The 20,915-nt window shown below is 37.1% G+C and overlaps 2 protein-coding genes, 1 non-coding gene and 1 pseudogene across 5 annotated transcripts; 2 read left to right on the forward strand and 2 right to left on the reverse strand.

Moving 5' to 3' along the window:
• The first annotated feature begins 557 nt into the window (after nucleotides 1–557).
• On the forward strand, nucleotides 558–11,427 carry LOC104590163 (kinesin-like protein KIN-14D). 2 transcript variants are annotated; one of them, XM_010248709.3, is made up of 17 exons: nucleotides 558–1,030; nucleotides 1,172–1,423; nucleotides 1,527–1,671; nucleotides 1,776–1,885; nucleotides 2,014–2,133; nucleotides 2,240–2,443; nucleotides 4,104–4,313; nucleotides 4,398–4,472; nucleotides 4,570–4,716; nucleotides 4,811–4,943; nucleotides 5,037–5,146; nucleotides 7,268–7,429; nucleotides 7,550–7,767; nucleotides 7,940–8,021; nucleotides 8,112–8,216; nucleotides 8,303–8,407; nucleotides 10,889–11,427. In XM_010248709.3, the coding sequence occupies exons 1-17, from the start codon at nucleotides 968–970 to the stop codon at nucleotides 11,066–11,068; spliced, it is 2,421 nt and encodes an 806-aa protein (XP_010247011.1). In that variant the 5' UTR covers nucleotides 558–967; the 3' UTR covers nucleotides 11,069–11,427. The 2 variants fall into 2 exon arrangements, with proteins under 2 accessions (XP_010247011.1, XP_088750624.1); XM_088894498.1 differs by having other exon boundaries at nucleotides 559–1,030; nucleotides 5,034–5,146.
• Nucleotides 11,428–15,284: 3,857 nt separating this feature from the next.
• On the reverse strand, nucleotides 15,285–17,645 carry PNSL3 (PsbQ-like 1). Its single transcript, XM_010248710.3, has 3 exons — nucleotides 17,213–17,645; nucleotides 16,181–16,467; nucleotides 15,285–15,602 (listed from the first exon to the last, which is right to left on the reverse strand). Exons 1-3 carry the CDS (start codon nucleotides 17,496–17,498, stop codon nucleotides 15,504–15,506), a joined length of 672 nt encoding a protein of 223 aa, XP_010247012.1. The 5' UTR covers nucleotides 17,499–17,645; the 3' UTR covers nucleotides 15,285–15,503.
• A 315-nt stretch (nucleotides 17,646–17,960) lies between these two features.
• LOC148803907 (U4 spliceosomal RNA) lies at nucleotides 17,961–18,114 on the reverse strand. Its single transcript, XR_016081516.1, has one exon. It is a non-coding gene; the product is annotated as a U4 spliceosomal RNA (small nuclear RNA).
• A 107-nt stretch (nucleotides 18,115–18,221) lies between these two features.
• Nucleotides 18,222–20,801, forward strand: LOC104590165 (putative pentatricopeptide repeat-containing protein At3g11460, mitochondrial pseudogene; annotated as a pseudogene). Its single transcript, XR_016080287.1, has one exon. The product of XR_016080287.1 is annotated as a putative pentatricopeptide repeat-containing protein At3g11460, mitochondrial pseudogene (transcript).
• The last annotated feature ends 114 nt before the right edge of the window (nucleotides 20,802–20,915 follow it).

Raw genomic sequence — 20,915 nt, forward strand, 5'->3', positions numbered from 1 at the left:
ATGAAAAACTCCATTTGGAGCTTCCTGAAATCAGCCCAAAATGAGCTTCTTTTCGGTGCACCAACCTTTGACAGCTAGATCTATTATGAACCAAACAAAAAAAGACCGTAACACGGTCTGCCAACTTATAAACAACTGAAAGACCGTATAGAAAGATGCACCAAACGGGGCTAATTAACCTAAAATCTTTTCTTTATCTTTTATTTAGAACATTATATTAATATTAATATATTATTTATGATAATATTGATGGACAAAATGAAGAAAATATTAATAACAAATTTTTGGTAGATAGTGCGATTTTGATATTCAAAAATTTATAATACATGACATAATGCACACATGAGATATTTTATGTTCATCATATTAATGCAGTAAGTGACAGAGCCCCAAAATGCCTCAGTTTTTTTTCTTGGAATTTTACCCTTTCTTTTTTATCGATAAAATCTAAAAATCAGAAAGGGACAAATTAGGAAATGAAATCACATTTCAAGGGCATAATTGGCATCTAAAGTTATTTCCACGAATTCCTTGATGCCGCCAGATCCTATTTCAAAAAAATTCAAAATCACTGAGAGTCCCGACCAGGTGACCACGGACCACTCCAATCTCCACCCGGTTCCCAGCAAACCCTAACGGGAATTAAACTATTCGGAGAAAGAAAAGAACCTAACCAAACCACCGAGACCAAGAGTGACCGAGATCGAGGCGGAGACGGAGATGCATATGTGCATTCAAAATTTTCCCGTTAATTAATTTTTTATTTTTTTTTATTTTCTCTGTTTGAGCTCGTCTTCTAGTTCTGGATCATTACTGTCTATCGTCCTCTCCGCCATTCCTTCCTGTTCGTTAAAGCAGCGGCCGGGATTTCCTGAAGTCCCGCTAACTTCAAATGCAACCCACAACCCCACAATAACCCAACTTCAACTGACCAACTGAAAGCTCATACATTCTCTCTTAGCTTCCAATGGCTTCGAGGAACCAGAACAAACCTCCTCTACCCAACGCTCCTCCTCGAAGTCCTTCAAATGTGAAGTTTTTTCCCTCATGAATTTTTATTTATTATTATTTTTTGTTTCCTCGCTTCTAGGTTAGGGTTTTTTCTGTTATCCTGCTTCAGTGGTTTCTAGGCTAACGTGTGTTCTTTCCTTCTTCCGCTCTGATTTTGCAGAAGAAAGATAGCATTGATGAGGTTCCAATAGACAAGCGCAGGAAGATTGGATCAGGAAAGATGGTTGGACCAGCGACCACAGGTCGAACACGTCAGGCATTCTCAGTGGTGAATGCCGGTCAAGATCCTGCGGTCACTAGCGATTATATTAGCAATGCGAGCTCCGATTGTGGCGGAATTGAATTTACAAAAGAAGTTGTTGAAGCCCTCTTGAATGAGAAGATGAAAGGGAAGAACAAATTTGATTACAAGGTTCGTATGGAAGTTATTTCTTATCTTCTAAGTTATAAATTGTTTCCGTGTGGTTGGATCTTTTTTTTTTTTTGATTATTTGCATTTTTTTTTGGTTTTACAGGGGAAATGCGAGCAGTTGACTGAGTATGTAAAGAAACTTAGGCTTTGCATAAAATGGTTGCAAGAGCTAGAAGAAAACTATCTCCTTGAGCAGGAGAAGCTAAGGAATATGTTGGAATCTGTTAACATAAAATGCGCTGAAACCGGTAAACTTTTTCACTTCATCTCCCCTCCCTCCTTTCTCTCTAATTCTAACAGAAAAAGGGAAATCGATGTGCTTAGACTGACTTGTGAATTTAATCTTTCTTAGAGGAGCAAATGAAAAACAGGGAGGGGGAACTGAACTCTATCATAGTGGAGTTGAAGAAAGATTTTGCTCTTTTACAGGAGAGATTTACAAAGGAAGAATTGGACAAGTTGGTAGGTTGCCATTTCTTCCTTCATTGAAATGCTTGACCCATTTACGTTTTTTTTTTTTTTTTTTCTTTTTCATTTTTCTTATTATTATCTTCTTTGCTAAATGACTACTTTTACAATATAAACTCCAGGCTGCAATTGATTCTCTTAAAAGAGAAGAAGAGGCCAGAGTTGCTGTCGAGAAGGTGCGTGCTTCTTTAGCTGAAGAGCTTGAAAAGGCTCAGCACGAGCAGTTAACTGCAAATCAGAAGGTAATATTATAACCTTATCTTTAATTTCTGATATTTACTTTTGTTTATTTGTTTACCTGATAACACTCTGTAACTAAATCCATTTTGATGACGTTAAATTATGCAGATAGCATCACTTAATGATATGTATAAGCGGTTGCAGGAGTATAACACAAGCTTACAACAATATAACAGCAAACTTCAGACAGAGCTTGCAACTGCCAATGAGACCCTGAAACGTGTAGAAAAGGAGAAGGCTGCAATAGTGGAGAACCTCAGCACATTAAGAGGTCATTATAATTCGTTACAGGATCAATTAATTTCATCTCGAGTAAGTCATTTGTTGGCTTCTGGTTTCTTTTACTAAGGCTTCTTGTATAGATAACTATTTTCTTTGCCAAATGAGTGAAGGCGTCTGACCATCCCATGTGACTGCACACATATAAAAAATTTCTTCTCTTCATATTTGTGGAATTTCCTACTGGTGCATCTATAATGTGAAGCAGTTCGCATGATGTTGTTTGATAAGGGGCTCTGAAATAAAGATAGTTCCTTGTGTGGAGTTGAATGCTGGAATATGGATTATCTATGCAAATTGCAGGCCTGGATTGTTGGTGTGGGGAGAAGATAATGATATTTTCATGGGTAGAGTAGAGCACTAAAAATTGTCTTCTTTTTAACCTCTATCGTCTATTCTAGATTTCTAGGATGAACTGTATTGCATCCAGTGGGTCATCCTAGGTTATAGCCTTTATTTAAGGAAATAGTGCACCTTCTAGAACATGCATTCCTTATTTTAGTTATTCATTATAGCCCTGCTTTGTCCCATATTTTGATGAGATGATCCATGCTTAGACTTCTATTTAGACCATTAGCTTGGCCATTGTTTTGTGCACAATATATTAGTGCACAGAAAGTCTTGGAACATGTATTTTGATTGGTTCAAGGAAAATGGATGGGGCCAATATGTGATTTTTTTGATCCACAGCATTCCTCTTAAGTGATGCTTTCTTTTCCTTACAAACCATCTGAAAATGCAAGAAAATTGAGTGCCGTGGGTGGCAAAATGAGTTAGAGGGCCCAACAGAAGTTTTGTTTTGTTAAATACCTTTACATTTTCTTCACAACTAGATATACTCAACTCATCTCAGCCTTAATCCCAAATGTCTGGCGTTTTCTACATAGATCCTTTCCTCCCATTATGCTCCATCAAGAGCCATATTTTCTTTTCAACATATGTGTTATTTAGCTTGTTATATATTGTAGGCAACCAAATGGACCATAAGAAAAAAAGTTCCTAGCTTTTTTCAGTATCTGACCTGTTCAGCATTTAGTAGCATTCTGACTAATTGTGCCTTCAACTATATATCTCCTCTGGCAATGTGAAGCTCAAAAAAGAACTAGTAAATGTAAATAAACAAAAAAGTCAGCATTCATTGAATTATTTTTGGGAGTCAGTTAAAGATATGAAGGAAATGATGATTGTGTGAGGTAGAAAATGTGGCACTCATCAGGTTTGGCTTATCAATATAGCTGTAGTTTCATTCTCTGTTAACTTGTGAAATTTAACATTAAAAAGACAGTAGGTGATAAATGTTGGCTTAGGATACTGAGTTTGTTCCTTTGTCTCTGCCACCTTTTGGCATCTGAATAATCTGGCATCTGCCCTCTGTCTGTGTATGTGAATAATAATCTATTTAAATGCACTAACAATTTATGATTTTTCTTGTTCAGTATTATTGCATTTTTTTGCATTTTTATGATGTAATGATGTATTCATTTACACTTTACACATTCAACTTGTGTTGTGTTGTTGTGAATGTAATGTATATTCTACTTGTAGAAGCACCACTCATGCATTCAAACAGTAGATCTACATACATTTATACCTTTAGATGTTCACATGTGTGTATATCCATGCATTTATACATAGATAAGATCTTCAAATATGTTTTATATTTGAAAAAAAGATGCATGGGTTGTTTTTATAGGCTTCTCGGGATGAGGCTATCAAACAAAAGGAAGCTTTGACAGCTGAAGTGGGATGTCTTAGGGGAGAGTTACAACAAGTAAGGGAAGATCGTGATCGGCAACTAGCACAGGTGCAGGCTTTAACAGCAGAAATTGTGAAGTATGAAGAAAGCACTGGGAAATCTTCTGCTGAGTTAGATAAGCTGATAGTAAAATCAAATGCTCTAGAGGTTTGTTAGTACAATTTGTTTCGTTCCCAAAAATTCATTGATTTTTGTATATATAAATCTGGTTCTTTTTTCCACCATTGGCAGGATACATGCTCCTCTCAGCGAGAGCAGATACAAATATTGCGCCGCCAGCTAGCAGCTGCAAATGAGAAGTTGCAGGTATGTGTATCCAGTTTTCCTCCCTATTAACTTCCATTGTTGTATAATTGTGTGCTACATAGAAATGCTCATAAACTACTGTCATTTCGTATTTTAGAGAGCTGATTTGTCAGCTTTGGAGACAAAGACTGAATTTGAGGAGCAGAAGAGAGTCATTCATGATTTGCAAAGTCACCTGGCAGAGGCAGATTTTAAAATTATTGAAGCAGAAAAGCTTAGAAAGAAGTTGCATAATACCATACTGGTACTTTTTACAATCATCACATCTTTGTGTATGATATTTCATATTGTTTCTTTTTAATTTTTGCTCAATGTCCTCTGAGATCTCTAAACCACAGGAGTTGAAAGGCAATATTCGAGTGTTCTGCAGAGTACGGCCTTTATTGCCAGATGATGGTGTTGGGGTGGAAGTTATTTCATATCCTACATCACTTGAAGCCCTTGGACGGGGCATAGACTTGCTACAAAGTGGTAAATCCCTGTCCATATATGTATAGTGGTTGCCTTGTTGATTTTACTGAATGATTGGGTATAGCTACTTATATTACATTTCATTTGTAGCAGGATCAAAACATGCTTTCACCTTTGATAAAGTATTCTCTCATGATGCCTCTCAAGAAGATGTGTTTGTAGAAATCTCACAGCTGGTTCAGAGTGCGCTTGATGGCTATAAGGTTGCCCTTAGTTGGCCTTGTGTTATACATTTGAAATCAGAAATAGAAACTCGTTTTAATTGAGCAGTATTCATGCCTTGGTAGGAACTCTGGATGCTAATTGGGGCTCATATCTATTTAGTTTTTCTATTTTTTATGAATCATAATCCTTGGATCAAATAAAAAACTGTGGCATCAAGGATGTTCATTTGTTTATTGTCTGATTTAAGTTCTTTTCCTCTCTTAAACTTGTCTAGGACTCTAGTATAGTTTTTAGGCTATTAGAGTGTTGGTTTAACGGCCACAGGATCAGTAGATGACTCTGAGGCTCGCATAATTTGCCATATGATGTTTGTTTGGAGGATTTGGGCCTTCAACTTCAGTGGACCATCTAAAAGATTGCCTATACTAGTAGTTAGCTTGATAAATTGACTTTAGTTATATGATTCATGCATTTCTTTTGGAGTTTGATCTTTAGTAGTTCTATATTTTCTTTTTCATTTTCTCCTTCTGTCCACAAGAATATTGTAAACATTTAAGGCATGGCATTAATGTTAGTATCCAGAACTGTGTACTTGGGGGATGTTCTAGTTTTAAACCATAATTCTTGATTTTTTTGGAGCAGGGACACCCTAGAACCATGATCCTGAAAATCTGGGAAGTAGGATCACAATTCTATCCTCCTGGCCCGAACTCCTCTAAGAATATTGCAACATGTCAATTTGGTTCTACAACCTAAATACTGTTTGAGTTTCATTTAACCTATCTGCATGGGATTGCTCCTGCGTCAACTTTTCCACATGTTTCCACATACTTAGTACAGGCGGATGTTTTATTTTGTCTTTTTGTTATTAATGCAACCTGCCTTCTGGGGGAAATATGGTTCATCTTCCCCCTTTTCTCACACAGATGCACAGATATACATGTATTGTCTTCCAATTTGTCATCTATATGTCTCAAAGTTCAACCAGTGAACAATCTTCTCTCTCTTTCTCTCTCCTGTGCACATACAGCACTTGCATGCACACAGTTATACTTCAAAGATAATTAAAAATTGTGTAGCAAAATACCTGTCACACATAAATACAACAGTCTATGTGACATGCCAAAGGTGAGGTCTGCATCTGGTTGACCCCTTTGGCCCTTCGAAGGCCCCAGATTGCCAGATCATCATTACTTTCATTTTCAGTTCTGGCTCCAATGCCATATTCTGGATCTTCTGGATACTTGGGCTGTAATTTTCTTTTTAAGATCATTGTTGAGCCAGTTAAGCTCTTAGATGCGATTCCTTGGATGGTACTTTTCCAACTTCCTATTCTTTGAAAATGGGATCTGGACAATTTTGAGGTCCAGACCCATCCATGGGCATTGTATTCGCATATTCTGGTATTTTCCCAAATGTTTTTGTGCCATTATTTGGTCATGTATCTTCATGATTTATTTTGGTGATCATTGTGTATTGGTGACACTTGGGTTTTTAATCTACTCATTTAGCTAGTTAGGTGCTAGTCTATGTTATTTTTGTTTTTTTGGCATTGTTTTGCATGGCTTCTGAGTTTTTAGGTTGTGGGAAAATTCTTGTACAATAAAGCCATAATTTGTCTAGGTTAAAGTGTGTGATGCCTATTGGAGACAGGGTCCAAAATGGGTTTGAATTTCCAAGAAGCATGTAATGCGTTTCCCAAGTAAATTGTTGAACAATAATACCATAGTTTGTGTAGGTTAAAATTTGTCAGATATTATGGAGATAGGTTTCAAGAAAAGGTTTGAGTTTCAAAAAAAATTAGGTTATGCCTTGTGAAGCTTTTTCATTAAAAGTTTGTGCCAATTTATTGCTTTCTCAACATTTCAATGAAGCTACCCCAAATTAGGCGTAAGTGTTGATAAGAAGCAGAAAATATATTTATGATTTCCCTTCTCCAGTTAAGCCTCAATTGTATCTATATTTTTCAGTCTTCTTGTAGAAAATATACTTATGCTATCCTTTCTCTGGTTAAGCATCAATTCTATCTATGTTTTGCAGTTTAAAGAGGATTTTGCTGTTTTTGTTCTTTTCTTTAATAGATGCTTGCTTCCTGTACCTCTCCATAGGGTGCAAGTTCTATCCAATTCAAAGAAATGATGTTCCTTCGATTTTGGCAGGTCTGCATTTTTGCCTATGGGCAGACAGGTTCTGGTAAGACATATACCATGATGGGTAGGCCTGAAAATGCAGAGCAGAAGGGTTTGATTCCTCGTTCCTTAGAACAAATATTCCAAGCAAGCCAATCTCTTACTGCTCAGGGTTGGAAGTACAAAATGCAGGTTTTCCATTAAATCTTTCCTTCTCATCTATTACCTGTACTTCTTAATTTAAAAGTAGAATTAGGATTTTGATTGTTTGTTTGGGTTCTTAACTATCAATTGTTTACCTGTTGTTATTAGGCTTCAATGTTGGAGATATACAATGAAACAATTCGTGATTTGTTATCACCAAATCGTTCAGGTCCCGATACATTACGTACAGAAAATGGTGTAGCTGGAAAGCAATATGCAATTAAACATGATGCAAATGGCAACACACATGTTTCAGATCTCACCATTGTAGATGTTTGCACCATCAAAGAGGTTTCCTCCCTTTTACAGCAGGCAGCACAAAGCAGGTTAGTTAAATACTGGGTTGTTTTGTGCCTGATTTATTTCATGCATAGTATGAAGCAAATGTCATTTGAAGCCAAGCTCCATATTTATATTTTTATATAATTTCCCTTGGCCATCCTTTTCCCTCTGAGTTTTGGTTAGGATCTTATATGAGGCTATCACTATTACTTTCAGGTCAGTAGGGAGGACCCAGATGAATGAACAATCATCAAGAAGTCACTTTGTCTTCACATTACGCATATCTGGAACTAATGAGGTGAAATGTTGTCCTTGTGTGCTTTACTAAATAATACCGTAATGTTGCTTTGTTTGTATACTAATGAGTAATACACCTTTGATTTGCTAGAGTACTGAACAACAAGTGCAGGGTGTGCTAAATCTCATTGATCTAGCAGGCAGTGAGAGACTTTCTAAGAGTGGGGCAACTGGTGATCGGCTTAAGGAAACACAGGTATTCTAGCATCAGTTTTTTGCCATTGTTCCTTGTTTTAAATGTGAATTTTCCTAAAATAAAAACAATGGTTTATGAACAACCAGGCTATTAATAAAAGTTTATCATGCTTGAGTGATGTTATATTTGCCCTTGCCAAGAAAGAGGACCATGTGCCATTCAGGAATTCAAAGCTTACATATCTTTTACAGGTAAAACTTGAACAATTTCTTTCCTTAGTTACATTTCTCATAGTTTGTCCATTCAATTAGATAAAAGTGAATATTATATTATTACTCTTTTTTACAAATTTATTTCACTTTCTGTTGAGGCCCGTGTACTGTTCCTGTTTTTTTCTTGGAATGTCCATAACAGAAACTTCCACCTTTATCACAATCAAGGTTCAAAGTATTGACACGTATCGGCCCGTATCAGCCTATACATATCGTTCTGGGACCCCTCTGTTACGCCCCTACAGTGGGTGTATCGGGGGTCTGATCGGTTCAGGGGGCGGAGGAGCCCTAAACCGCCCCCCCGGAACCGGTTGAAAAAAAAATAAAAAAAAACCATGAAAAGCTGTATCGATTTGCTTGATACGCCCATACCAGCGTATCGGGCGTATCGATATTTTGAACCTTGATCACAATAACTTGTTTGATCTTTAAAGGTTGAAAATGGTGATGAGTCAAGGATCATATTGGTGGAGCCAATGTTATTAATGTGGTGAGAAGTAGTTATTTTGTCCTCTCTACTTGATGTAATGGCTATTTGGTGCTTGGGTGCTGACTAGTCAATAAAAAAAGATATACTCAAAATTTAAGATATGGATGATATCTCAAAATAAGTCAATATAATTTGTAAGAAACAAAAGAATGCTAACAATCATTCTGTACCATGAACCTTTGACCATTTTCTGTACCCCTTGTTTGTGACAATTCTGTACCATGAACCTCCACTTTTGTCTTTATGCTTATTTTTATTTTATAATCTATCAGCCAAGGATGTTTATAACAGATGCTTGAATGACAGCATGTATGTAAAAGTTAAAAATCATATATTGTTATAGTTTGGGTAATTAGAGGCATGAATGAATAAGAAAAAGCTTGAAGTTGCTTTGTTATCAAACTGGTTGACCCAACTGTGACTGCAACATGAGAAGCAATTGACTAGTTAGTGATGGTCTGGACCTCTAGTTTGTTGGCTGGTGACTGGCCATTATTTTCATAAGACTGGGCAGGATCACTTGAATCAGGATTACTAGAGAAGCCTTACTTGAGCATTGCATATATGACATTAACTACTTCCAAGGTTCTGATATAACAGCTCTTCCAGCCCCTGATGGTCCTTGTTTGATTATCTTGATCATTCGTGATAGTTCATTATTGTTAGGTGAAACCCCTTCAGGTTGTGATAATTTTGTAAAATGGTTTGCTTAATTTCTCTGGCATTGGAGCATTCCTTGTATGATTAGTTCCATCTTTTATGTGTGACGTGGAATAACTGTTGAGTGTGTTGGCCAAAATGGAGATGAAATTTTTTTATGCTCCTGACAACATGCATTTACTATTTAGGAATCATTGCTTATGAACATGTTAAATTCTTTGACTGGCATATTAGAATGCATTGAGCCTGATGGTCCTTGTTTGATTATCTTGATCATTCGTGATAGTTCATTATTGTTAGGTGAAACCCCTTCAGGTTGTGATAATTTTGTAAAATGGTTTGCTTAATTTCTCTGGCATTGGAGCATTCATTGTATGATTAGTTCCATCTTTTATGTGTGATGTGGAATAATTGTTGAGTGTGTTGGCCAAAATGGAGATGAAATTTTTTTATGCTCCTGACAACATGCATTTACTATTTAGGAACCATTGCTTATGAACATGTTAAATTCTTTGACTGGAACCATCCTCATTATAGCAGGCCTGTTTGTCAAGGTTTTAAAAGGCTAAAGGTTTTAAGGCTTAAGCCTTGAGCCAAAAAAAGGATATAATTCATAAGCAATAAAGACAAGAAAATATAAAATTACGATTTTATATGGCTTGTTTAATATATTAGACATGGGTACTAATGTTATCAGTATAGGGTTTTTCCCCTAAAATCTAACTACCATATAAATCTAACGGTTCAGCTCAAGGATACGAACCAACAGTGTTTTAAGAGTAAGGCATTCTTGTTTCATTTCTTCCACCTATTTTGCCTCAGTGAAGAGTGACCACTGTGATGCATGTGCTTTAGAAAAAATAGATTATCAACTATGGGGTAGATGGGCAAGCATGTAAGAACAAAGCATGAACTATAAAGAATATGAACAACAAAACAAGCTATTTTCATGCACATTTGTATGCATTTACTTGTTATTTTTATATTTATTTACTTGTGCAATATGAGAATACAAAGCAAGGCATTCTTTGTTTTTGGGCCTTAAATTTCTGTTTTGCCATCATGCCTTGGACATTATGAGGCCAAAGACCCAAAGATGTAAGCCTCAAACAATTCCCTAACCCTTGCTGGTGGCTTCTGGGGCTATCGAGGCCAGGCCATTTTTTTTCTTAGCCTCACCTCAAGGCTTAGACCCTTGGCCTTGCCTCAACAGCCTTTTAAAACAATGTTCTTTATTAAAATATTCATCCTACTATTCCTTTTGGATTATTGAGCATTTATTGGCCTTTCTTGATTTCTATGTTTATCAGCCATGCTTAGGGGGAGACTCAAAGACATTGATGTTTGTCAACATCTCGCCTGACCCAACCTCTGTTGGTGAGTCTCTGTGCTCACTTCGTTTTGCTGCAAGAGTGAATGCATGTGAGATTGGGATCCCTCGGCGACAGGCCAACTTGAGAGCTCCGGATTCTCGGTTGAGTTATGGATAGAACTTGCCTTGTGTTCTACCAGTGTGATTCTTATAATCTGACTTTAATTGTGAAAAGAAAACCGAAAGGGTTTTCCAGTGCTGCGTGTAATTTGTATAGTGATTAGTGAAGGAAATGGTTGTGTTTGTATCAACCGAATGTAGTGCGTTCTCCTCGAGTGCAGTGATACATTGTATTTCTAAGGATGTGTTATTCAAGCTGAGAATGTTTTTCTACTCGTATATCTTGATCTTTTGATCAAATGCCGCAAATTTGTTGAGCAGGAGTATTTGCATTTGCCGTTGTCCCTTCTTGATGTTCGTGTTCTATCCTATGTAAACCTTACATTTTGATTTTAGTGGATCAGAATTTCTAGTTCATTCTGGAGGATCTAAGAAGGGTAAAAAATAGTTTGCATTAAGAACTTAATACGATATTAAAGCTGCATCTTTGGGCTGTGGCTGTGGTAGGCTGGTAGCATGTAGTTTTACCATTTTCCTCTTCAATGAGATGCTTTATGGTGTGTGATTTATGATTAGCGGTCTTTCTCTTACTATAAAGTGCTAATTGATATTTTAGTCTTTTACTACTTTATAGGTGTGAACCTTGTATCTATTGACGTGTTAGAAAATGCATAGTGGTGCTGGATTAATTTCGAATCCGATCTGGTTGTTAAGATTTGAATTCAAGTCTTTAAATCTGACCAAATTCTAATGTAGATTGTTAGTAATTGGATTGGATGCGGATTTTGCTGTATCTGATCTGAGTGTGATCCGATTACAGCCCTAATTTCAATGTTTACCATCAGTTTCTTTATCTTCGCAGTGCACTGCAGTCTGCTCAACCTCTAACACGTCACTAATGGATCCACTGATATCAGTGGATTGATAGATCTGGAGAGTTGCGGTTGGGTTCTCTAATGCGTCAGTGTTTTTTAATCTACCGTTGACTGAAACGGTTAAATTGTCACTCAGTCAAGGTTTTAGGTCCGATTTATATGAAATCCACCATTTGATCAAAAACCATCTGACCCAAGCAGTTGAACTTTATGTGGACAAAGAGGGTGAGGAGGGTCATCCCAAATAGATAACGAAGGGGTGACAGTTCTTTTGCGACATGGGTCTTGGCAATAAATGTGGGACAAACGTCAAACACTTGGTTCCCTGCACTTGCTGCTTACACAAGCATGCTTGAGGTGTAGATGTAGACAGCATGATTTTCAAAACTGGACCGGACTGGAAAAACCAGTAACTGGTCAGCCATCCGGATCCGGTTTTATTAGAAACCGGAAAATTGAAAAAATGTTGAAAAGTCAAAAAAACTGCTGACTAGGGTGGTCGGACCACTAAACCGTTTGACCTGGGCAGCGGTTTGCGGGTTAATATTTTCATTTTTAATGTTTTAAATAAAAAAAATGAAAAATAAAAAGCCAATTATATCCCATGATTTTCGAATCCCAATCCCAGTCCTTTATTCGATTTAGCCTTTAGGGTTCCCGAGTTCCCTCCTCACTCGGTCACTTCTTAGTCCTCTCAACTCTTAAGTCTCAACCCTTACACCCTACCACCTGCGGCAGCCATCAACTCTGGCATCCGACAGCAACATACACCGATGACGACCGACGAACTTGCAGCGGTGGACGGTGAGCAACTTGCAGCAACAACGACTTGCAGCTGTGGACTGCCTGAGCCCACCAGCGGCGAATGCCTGAAGGTATTATTTTTTTTTGCTGATTTTTTTTGGTTTAATTGATTTTTTTTTTTAATTCTTTTGACATGCTAGAATGGTATAATTTGTTGTCATCAAGGAATTTGTTGTCATTAAGCCTGTATATATATGCTTGTTTAGTAAGCATGAATTAATTTTTCTAGAGATTTTTTTTCTTTGGTAAGATTTCTAGAGACAACTTGAGATTGAAAGAAAATGACTCTAAAGAGGTCACTTAATTCCTTAATCCTTATTTTTACTGATTGATGAGGGAGCTCTTGATTCAACTGAATCAATCAATTAACTGATTAAGAGCTGCCCCTTCACTGTGCCTTGATTAATCCTTATTTTTGGAAAATTTTCTATATATTTTGGAAAATTTTCTGTATTTTTTGGAATTTTCTGTATTTTATTATTTTATTATTTTTATATTTAGATATTTTTTATTTTTTTCATATGTTTTTCTTTTTTCTATATTTCTGTATATTTTTTGTATTTTATTTAAATTTCTATGATATTTTTATTATATATAAGTATTTTTTGTTTTTTATTTATTTATGACATCATGGGTCGAACCACTCAACCTGGACGGTTGAACTGCCGAACCGAAAAACGGTGCCCTGACCGGTTCGGTTTTAAAAACCATGCACTGCAGGTCCTGTTACCGTCATAATAGGTGATACATCTTGGACAGGATTAGGAAGATATTTCAAGGAAGCTGTGCTTCAACCGTTGCGACCCACAATTGACAAGGTCCTACCCAAGAGATTATCTTATCCAGGCCAACATTCTATTTGAATGGAGGTCTGCAATCCTAAAAAGTAATTTGGACAGTACAAAGAGAGCCATTCTAATTGTAAAACTACAGCTGGAACTAGATGCACCGAAATCTTGTTCTCAATACCGATTGTTTGTATACGCAATCTCCAAAATGGGAATCGTTAAATGGTGGGTTCGGCCTTATTTCATTGTTAAATTTAATATAATGTCTTGAACCAAAGCTTCTGTCAGTTTAAACATATTATTTTTTTCTTATCAATCTTTCCTGCAAAATTATGCAATTTGGAGAGGTAACTATTTATGACAAACCAGTTTTCAAGCTTCTCATTTTTCCCATCCTAATTGGATAGAAAATATCCCATTAGACTCTGACTCTTACATGCATTGATAATTTGATATCTAGTATGTGCATGATCATCACAATAGTTTTTTTTTTCAGTATTACCCATTATAAACTAAATGTTGTAAATTAAATTTGTCATAATGGAATTGAGAACTCATTAAGATACAAAGAATACCTAAGAAGGTATGAATTGTGAAGCTTATTTACATTTACCCCAGCTGATACAAATGTGTGATTCCATTTTGTCAATTCTTTTTAGTATGTTGTCAAGATTCAAGAAGACTATCTGCATGTAGAGTCTGAACATCTTTAAATAGGGTCAGTTCATGGATCTAATTAGTCCATGCCCTTTTACCATTTGTCTCTTGTTTTACTTATTATACATTCTTGACTTTATTTGGTATGCTTTTTTTTTTTTTAATTTTTTTTTTTATTTTTTACTTTATAGAATTACCTAAATTGCTTTGGTTTCAAGGCTTTACATCAGCTTAAGCTACCACATGCACCGAGTGGAAATGGCTTTCAGTTGATGATGAATTTTTGATTACATTCATCATTAAATGTCATTTTCCTCAATACTAAAAATATGATAATGTCTCTTAACCAGTTCTTTCTTACATGGCAAATTCCTATTTTCCTTATCAAACCTATACTGTTCTTGGATGGCAACAGCAGAGAAAAGAAAAAAACAACTAAAGAAGAAGAAGAGTCTTGAATTGTCCTTCAATTGTATATGAGCGGATGTGGAACAAAAGTCTTGTCATTCAATTGTATATGAGCAGATGTGGAACAAAAGTCAGGGAGGTACTGGACAGTTGAAAACTGATCTTCTTCTTCACTAAAACAAAAACAGGGGAATCCCCTAAATCTCATCCCTTTGATCTTCTCTTCTGTTTTTCTCTTTCTAAAATATCCTCTTTGTACAACAAAAACAGGTTTAAGGTTTCCTATCCCTGCCTTTAATATATATATTTTTGTCTATCATATGAGAAAACTGATTGTGATGATTTTGATAGGATTTGGAAAAATGGGACTTTTGGATCAAAGAATTGGATTGAGACTATACTTGTGTTCTTTTCGTTTTATTTTTTAATTTTTTCTTAGGTGACTTTTAGAATTTAATGTTCTGTAAATTTGTCCTCAGATTTGTATAGTGATGTGTATATTATAGGACTGAGAGGAGGTTGGGGTGGATTCTTCTTAATGAATTTGGAACTCGGGAAGTTTACCATTTATATTAATATATAGACCATTGTCCAATGTTGGTCCCAGCTATCTCTGGTATGGACTTATCATAGGGCATTTTTTAAATCTTTTTTGCATGAAGTGTCTGTTCTCAAAGCTCAAACATGCATTCTCAATTTCTCATGCTGGATATCAAATTGCAATCTGTAGCAGGCCCTTGGGTTAGATAGAAAATAGCCCCCATTAGACTCACTCTCAATCATGGCTCTAAAATGCATTGATATTTTGATATGTAGCAATGAATCTTCTGATCTTCTAATTGCTGAGCTTTATAGAGCAAATACAAGATATATTTTGTCATGAATGACAGTGATTTTGGTATTGGAGTCCTTCCTTCCTAATTCCTTGCACTGACCTGAATACTTGAAATCAAAATAGTTATTATGCCATTTGGTTCATAACCTCTTGGAGAAGAGCAGTGGTATCCTGATAACATGATTGTGTTTGAGGTAGGTTTTGCATCTTCACTGCATCTTCAAGCTGTCAAAACATCATGGAAAGTGGTTCAACTTCAACTCATAGACCAACTCTTTTATGAAATTAGCAAATTACATATGCATAAAGGATTAAAGTCTGAGTGTTATGCAGTTGCATATTCGTAAGCTGTGGTTAAGGTTGTGTAATTGATTGACTATTAGTTGGATAATTTAAGTTTGTGGGTATTAGGGACTCTCTAGAGTCCAACCAATTATTCAAAATTTGTTTACCAAAGAAAAGATTATTCATACTTTTAATGCTTATTCTTTAAACTTCACATTGTAGACGTCCTGATTATTCAATTTTTAAACCATTATTCGCTTTTCTTTTTCTTTATCTGAATGCTTGAAGTTTTGGTAGTACACAAATGGTTCATTTGACTTGCAATATCCTCATATGCACTGTATTACAAATTTAAGTGGGTCTTCACTGAGTTTCAGCCTAGCAGTAGAGAGCTGCATTTATTGAAAACCTAAATGCCACCTGATTATAATCAGATTGTGTAAAGATAGATGGCTTCATATGATATTTTAGCGATGAAAATCTGCAAGAAAGAAAATACAGATGATTGTATTTATTACCTTTTCCACACTATCGAACAATTTGTTGGCCAAACCAATTAGAGGTTGTTTATCGTTAGCTGGAGCTGCAGAGATAACAGTGTCAAAATCGTAGTACATGATAGTGGACTTCAGCCGCAGATACTTCCTTATATAACTCCATGCATCTTTTCCTATCAAATCCCCTAACGCCATCAGATCAAAGGCATATTTCCTTAGCCTGTAAGCACTCCCTTTTGGCCCCACATTAGCTATATAAATTCCCTTCTTGAGAAATGAGCGAGTCCCAGTTTCTTCATTTGCTATCTCTGTATATACAGGAAATTCCAGGTGAATGTTTGTGAGAATATCAAGTCTTGAAGATTTTATAAGAACTCTAAAAGAATAATTTTGTGCTGTTTTCCGTTTCAAGTGTCCCTAGAACTCAAATACATTTGGAGAGTGGATACTTCACCATCAAAATTCACAGTTTAATAAAGAAGAGCAAAAATATTTGGGCAGACATTTTCAGAACTGCTCATTGTTCTTCTCTTCAGCAAGCAGAGAACAAATCTTACAAAGTTTCAATTACTCTTTTACATGCTTCAAAAGATAAAAGCTTCCAAGTTCACAACAATGAAAATGGGCTCCTCAGAATTTGAAAGTCAATCAGGATTTACTGTCTTTAGCAAAGAACTCTTAGCCAACAATGTTGAGTGGTAATCTACTTTTCATGAATACAATTGAGATTACAAGTTTGATGCCATCATGAGATGGGAATATGGGATTAAAGCTGCAAAAGTTTAAGCAGCATAGTTATCCTTGATCACAAAAGCAGTTACCTTGACAAGATTTCATGTGGGATCAAATAAATGTGTATATGATCAATCTCTGTAATTGTAACATCTCTTTCCTTTTTTGAATTTGTGATTTTAACTTACGTTTTGGAAATTGCAGTCTAAAGCTTTTGGGGTTTTGCTAACGTACAAACAATGTTGAACTAACGAGAACTGGTGGAAATCAAGAAAAAAAAGTATTTTGTATGTAGACATACTGCGTGAACAAAGAACTTACTGTTGAAGACAGGAGGGACAGGGATAGGGCCAGTGAGCCAGAATCCATTATCCTCGGCAAGAGAAGCCCCAGAACTGAATGGAAAAGAAAGAGCAATCGCAGGAAGTCCTATAGCAATCCTTCTTGTAGTCTGTAGTGGAAGTCTTTGAGATTCCTCTGTGTTCTTGCATGCAAATCCAACAACTGTTGTTCTTCTTCTACTCAAGTCGCCAAACGTCTTGGGTCTGGTGGGTATGACCTCACAAGCTCCATTAAAATTTGCCACACAAGCCATGGTCTTGGGCATAAACCGAGTAGTACGAGTAGCGATGGTAGTCACTTGCCTCACCTATAGTAGTGTAATGCCTTTCTCAGGCAAATTCAAACCGATAAACGGTGGTTGTCTAATGGGGGTTTCTCCTATCCAATATCCACAACTGAAAAAGAGTATTGGCTGATCGCTTCGCTTCTCTTAACCACAAAAACATCCGAAGAGGTAAATGGGTAATTCGGTCATTCCAAAGGAAAACTTTAGCCACGTGGATGCGATTACCTTTTCCGCTTCAAATGTCACTTCCAGGAGTTGGATCACCTGTCAATAAGGCAAATTCCAACACCCTACCAACTTGCGGGGACCAACCGCCATGTATGAGATGTCTGATGTTGGATGTTAGTAGGGTGTTAGAACGAATCTTGTTGGCATGTAATCCGGAATGGAATTCCAGATGTGACTATTGAATCAAAACTATTAAGGGATGAAGAATTTTAGGGTCTTACCCTTTTTGAGGGGACCCTTCCAGAAATTCTCAGAGGCCAGGGGCAGGCCCAGGCCCAAGAGGGGGTTTGGAAATAGTTTTCAACCAGCAATTGACGCGTCTCGGTTAATACCTCACTGACTGAGTCATTGCCCCAAGCGCAAAGATGTATTGTCGTACGGCCGACGTAACATTTTATAGAAGAACTATCTTTTCTTTCTTTTCTCTTTCAGCCGATGTGGGACTACGGAACTATAATTTCATGGCAGAACGGAAAGCATTGTACAGAACAGAACTAGTAGATTAGTAGTACGATACTATCCCTCGCTGATTTTTTTTTTTTACTTCATGGTCCCCTTTCCCTTAATCCCCCAACCCCTCGTGGCAGCGGGATTTGATCGCAGGTCTCTACTCCGACGAGTCAGAGAACCTACCAACTGAGCCACCATCAGTATTAGTCCACATTTTTTTTGAGATCTACCAGAGTAGCACCGGCCATTTTGCTATTTCGATCTCGTTCAGGAGATCATATGCACTACAGTCGGATCCTGAGTCTCCCTCATGAATGGCGTTCTCATTACTATCAAGTTCTTCGAGCGGATTCTCCCCAGAAGTCTCCCAAGTTACCTTCAAATCGACTTCTACACCACCCAACTCGCAGGAAAAGATCTTAGACCTCCACTTAGTTCTCTACAATGTGGGGCTCTCTTGCAGTCATTTACCAACACCAAATCCTATACAGAAGGCAAGCGACTCCATGCCTACATGATCACTTCTAATATTCTCTTTAATAACACCTATCTGAACACCAAGCTTTCTGCCTTTTACGCAATCTGTGGTTCCATGACTGAAGCTCGTGCTGTTTTCGATGGAATCATATTGAAGAACTCATTCTTATGGAATTGCATGATTCGGGGATATGCATGCAATGGTTTCTCTTTGAATTCTATTGTTCTGTACCGCGAGATGATGAGTTTTGGCCAAAAGGCGGACAATTTTACGTACCCTTTTGTTCTCAAAGCCTGTGGTGATCTGTTACTTGTGGAAGTTGGTAGGAAAATTCATTCTGAGCTAGTCATTCGTGGGTTGGAATCAGATGTCTATGTGGGCAATTCTCTTCTGGCAATGTACTTGAAATTTGGTGACATGGAAACTGCTCGGAGACTGTTTGATGGAATGTCCCTACGAGATTTAACTTCTTGGAACACCATGATTTCTGGTTACATAAAGAATCATGAATCAGGAGAAGCTTTGTCAGTTTTTTACTTAATGAGTAGAGTTGGGCAAAGAGCAGATTGTACGACTTTGCTCGGTGTCCTCTCTGCATGTGCAGATTTAGGAGCATTGAAACAGGGGAAGGAAATACATGGTTTTGTTATCCGCAATGATATTGGGTTTTCTAATATTTTTGTGATAAACTCTCTCATTAGTATGTACAGTCACTGCAATTCTATAGTTTGTGGAAGGCGGTTGTTTGACAAGATGATTGATAGAGATACCGTATCATGGAATTCTATGATTTTGGGTTACGCCCAAGCTGGAGATGCTTTTGAAAGTTTACGACTTTTCTGTCAAATGGTTTCAGAAGGTAGAATGCTCGATGAAGTTACTTTTATTGGTGTCCTTGGTGCTTCTGACCAGATCATGGCCTTGCAGTTTGGCATGTCTGTTCATGCTTATCTTGCTCAAAAAGGGTACGCTATGGACACAGTTGTGGGGACTGCCCTTATAGACATGTATGCAAAATGTGGGAGCTTAGATTGTTCATATAGGATATTTGAAGGGATGGCTGAAAGGAATTTGATCTCTTGGAGTGCTATGATTACAGGATTTGGGCTTCATGGGAGGGGAAGGGAGGCTATAGCCACCTTCAATGAAATGAAGGTGAATGGAATTATGCCAGATAAGGTCACTTTCACTTCAGTTTTGTCAGCATGTAGTCATGCAGGATTGGTTGATGAGGGGTTTGACGTTTTTTACCAAATGATAAAGAAGTACAAGATGAAGCCTGGGGTTGAACATTATTCTTGCATGGTGGACCTTCTTGGCCGTGCTGGGCGTTTAGATGATGCTTATGAGTTCATCAAATCTATGGAAGTGAAACCTACTGTTGATATTTGGGCTTCATTTCTTTCCGCTTGTCATATCCACCGTAATGTCAAGCTAGCTGAGATTGCTGCACAAAACACTTTTGATTTGAACCCAAATGGCATTGGCCCCTACATCTCCCTTTCTAACATTTATGCAGCAGAGAAAAGATGGGACAATGTGGAAAGAGTGAGAGCCTTAATGAGATCAAAAGGATTGAAGAAACCACCAGGCTACAGCTTTCTTGAATTGGATAAAGTGGTTCACCGTTTCCTAGTTGGAGATAAATCGCACCCACAATACAAGGCTATCTATGCCATGTTGGAAGAATTAAATTGGCAACTAAAGGTGGCCGGATACAAACCAGAAACAAGTTCTGTGTTCTATGTGATGATGATGTGAAGGAGAAGATGCTCTGGGATCATAGTGAGAGGCTGGCTATTGCTTTTGCTCTTATCAACAGTACCCCTGGAACAGTTATCAGAATCACCAAAAACCTCCGTACCTGCAGAGATTGCCACACAGTGACCAAACTTATCTCCAAATTCATGGGTCGAGAGATTATTATGAGGGATGCACATCGGTTCCACCACATTAAGAATGGATTATGTTCTTGTGGTGATTACTGGTGATTAATGGTATATGCTATATGCCGTGGTAAATTGGTAACTGTACATTCTAGAAATGCGAGTTAAGGGAAGATCTTTTATTCAAAGTAGGGATAGGTGAAACAGTTGATACAGATCAATGAAACTAAATTTCATTGACATTATTTGCATCTGCTTCTTCTTTATTTAGTTCCTTAGCAATAGAGTACATAACTTGAACATTGAAAGGGATCTTCCCAATGTGTTGTCTGACTAATTGATGGAGTCATCATC

This window comes from Nelumbo nucifera, chromosome 1 (assembly GCF_055504915.1).
Source record: "Nelumbo nucifera cultivar China Antique chromosome 1, China Antique-T2T, whole genome shotgun sequence".
Classification (NCBI taxonomy): Eukaryota; Viridiplantae; Streptophyta; class Magnoliopsida; order Proteales; family Nelumbonaceae; genus Nelumbo; species Nelumbo nucifera.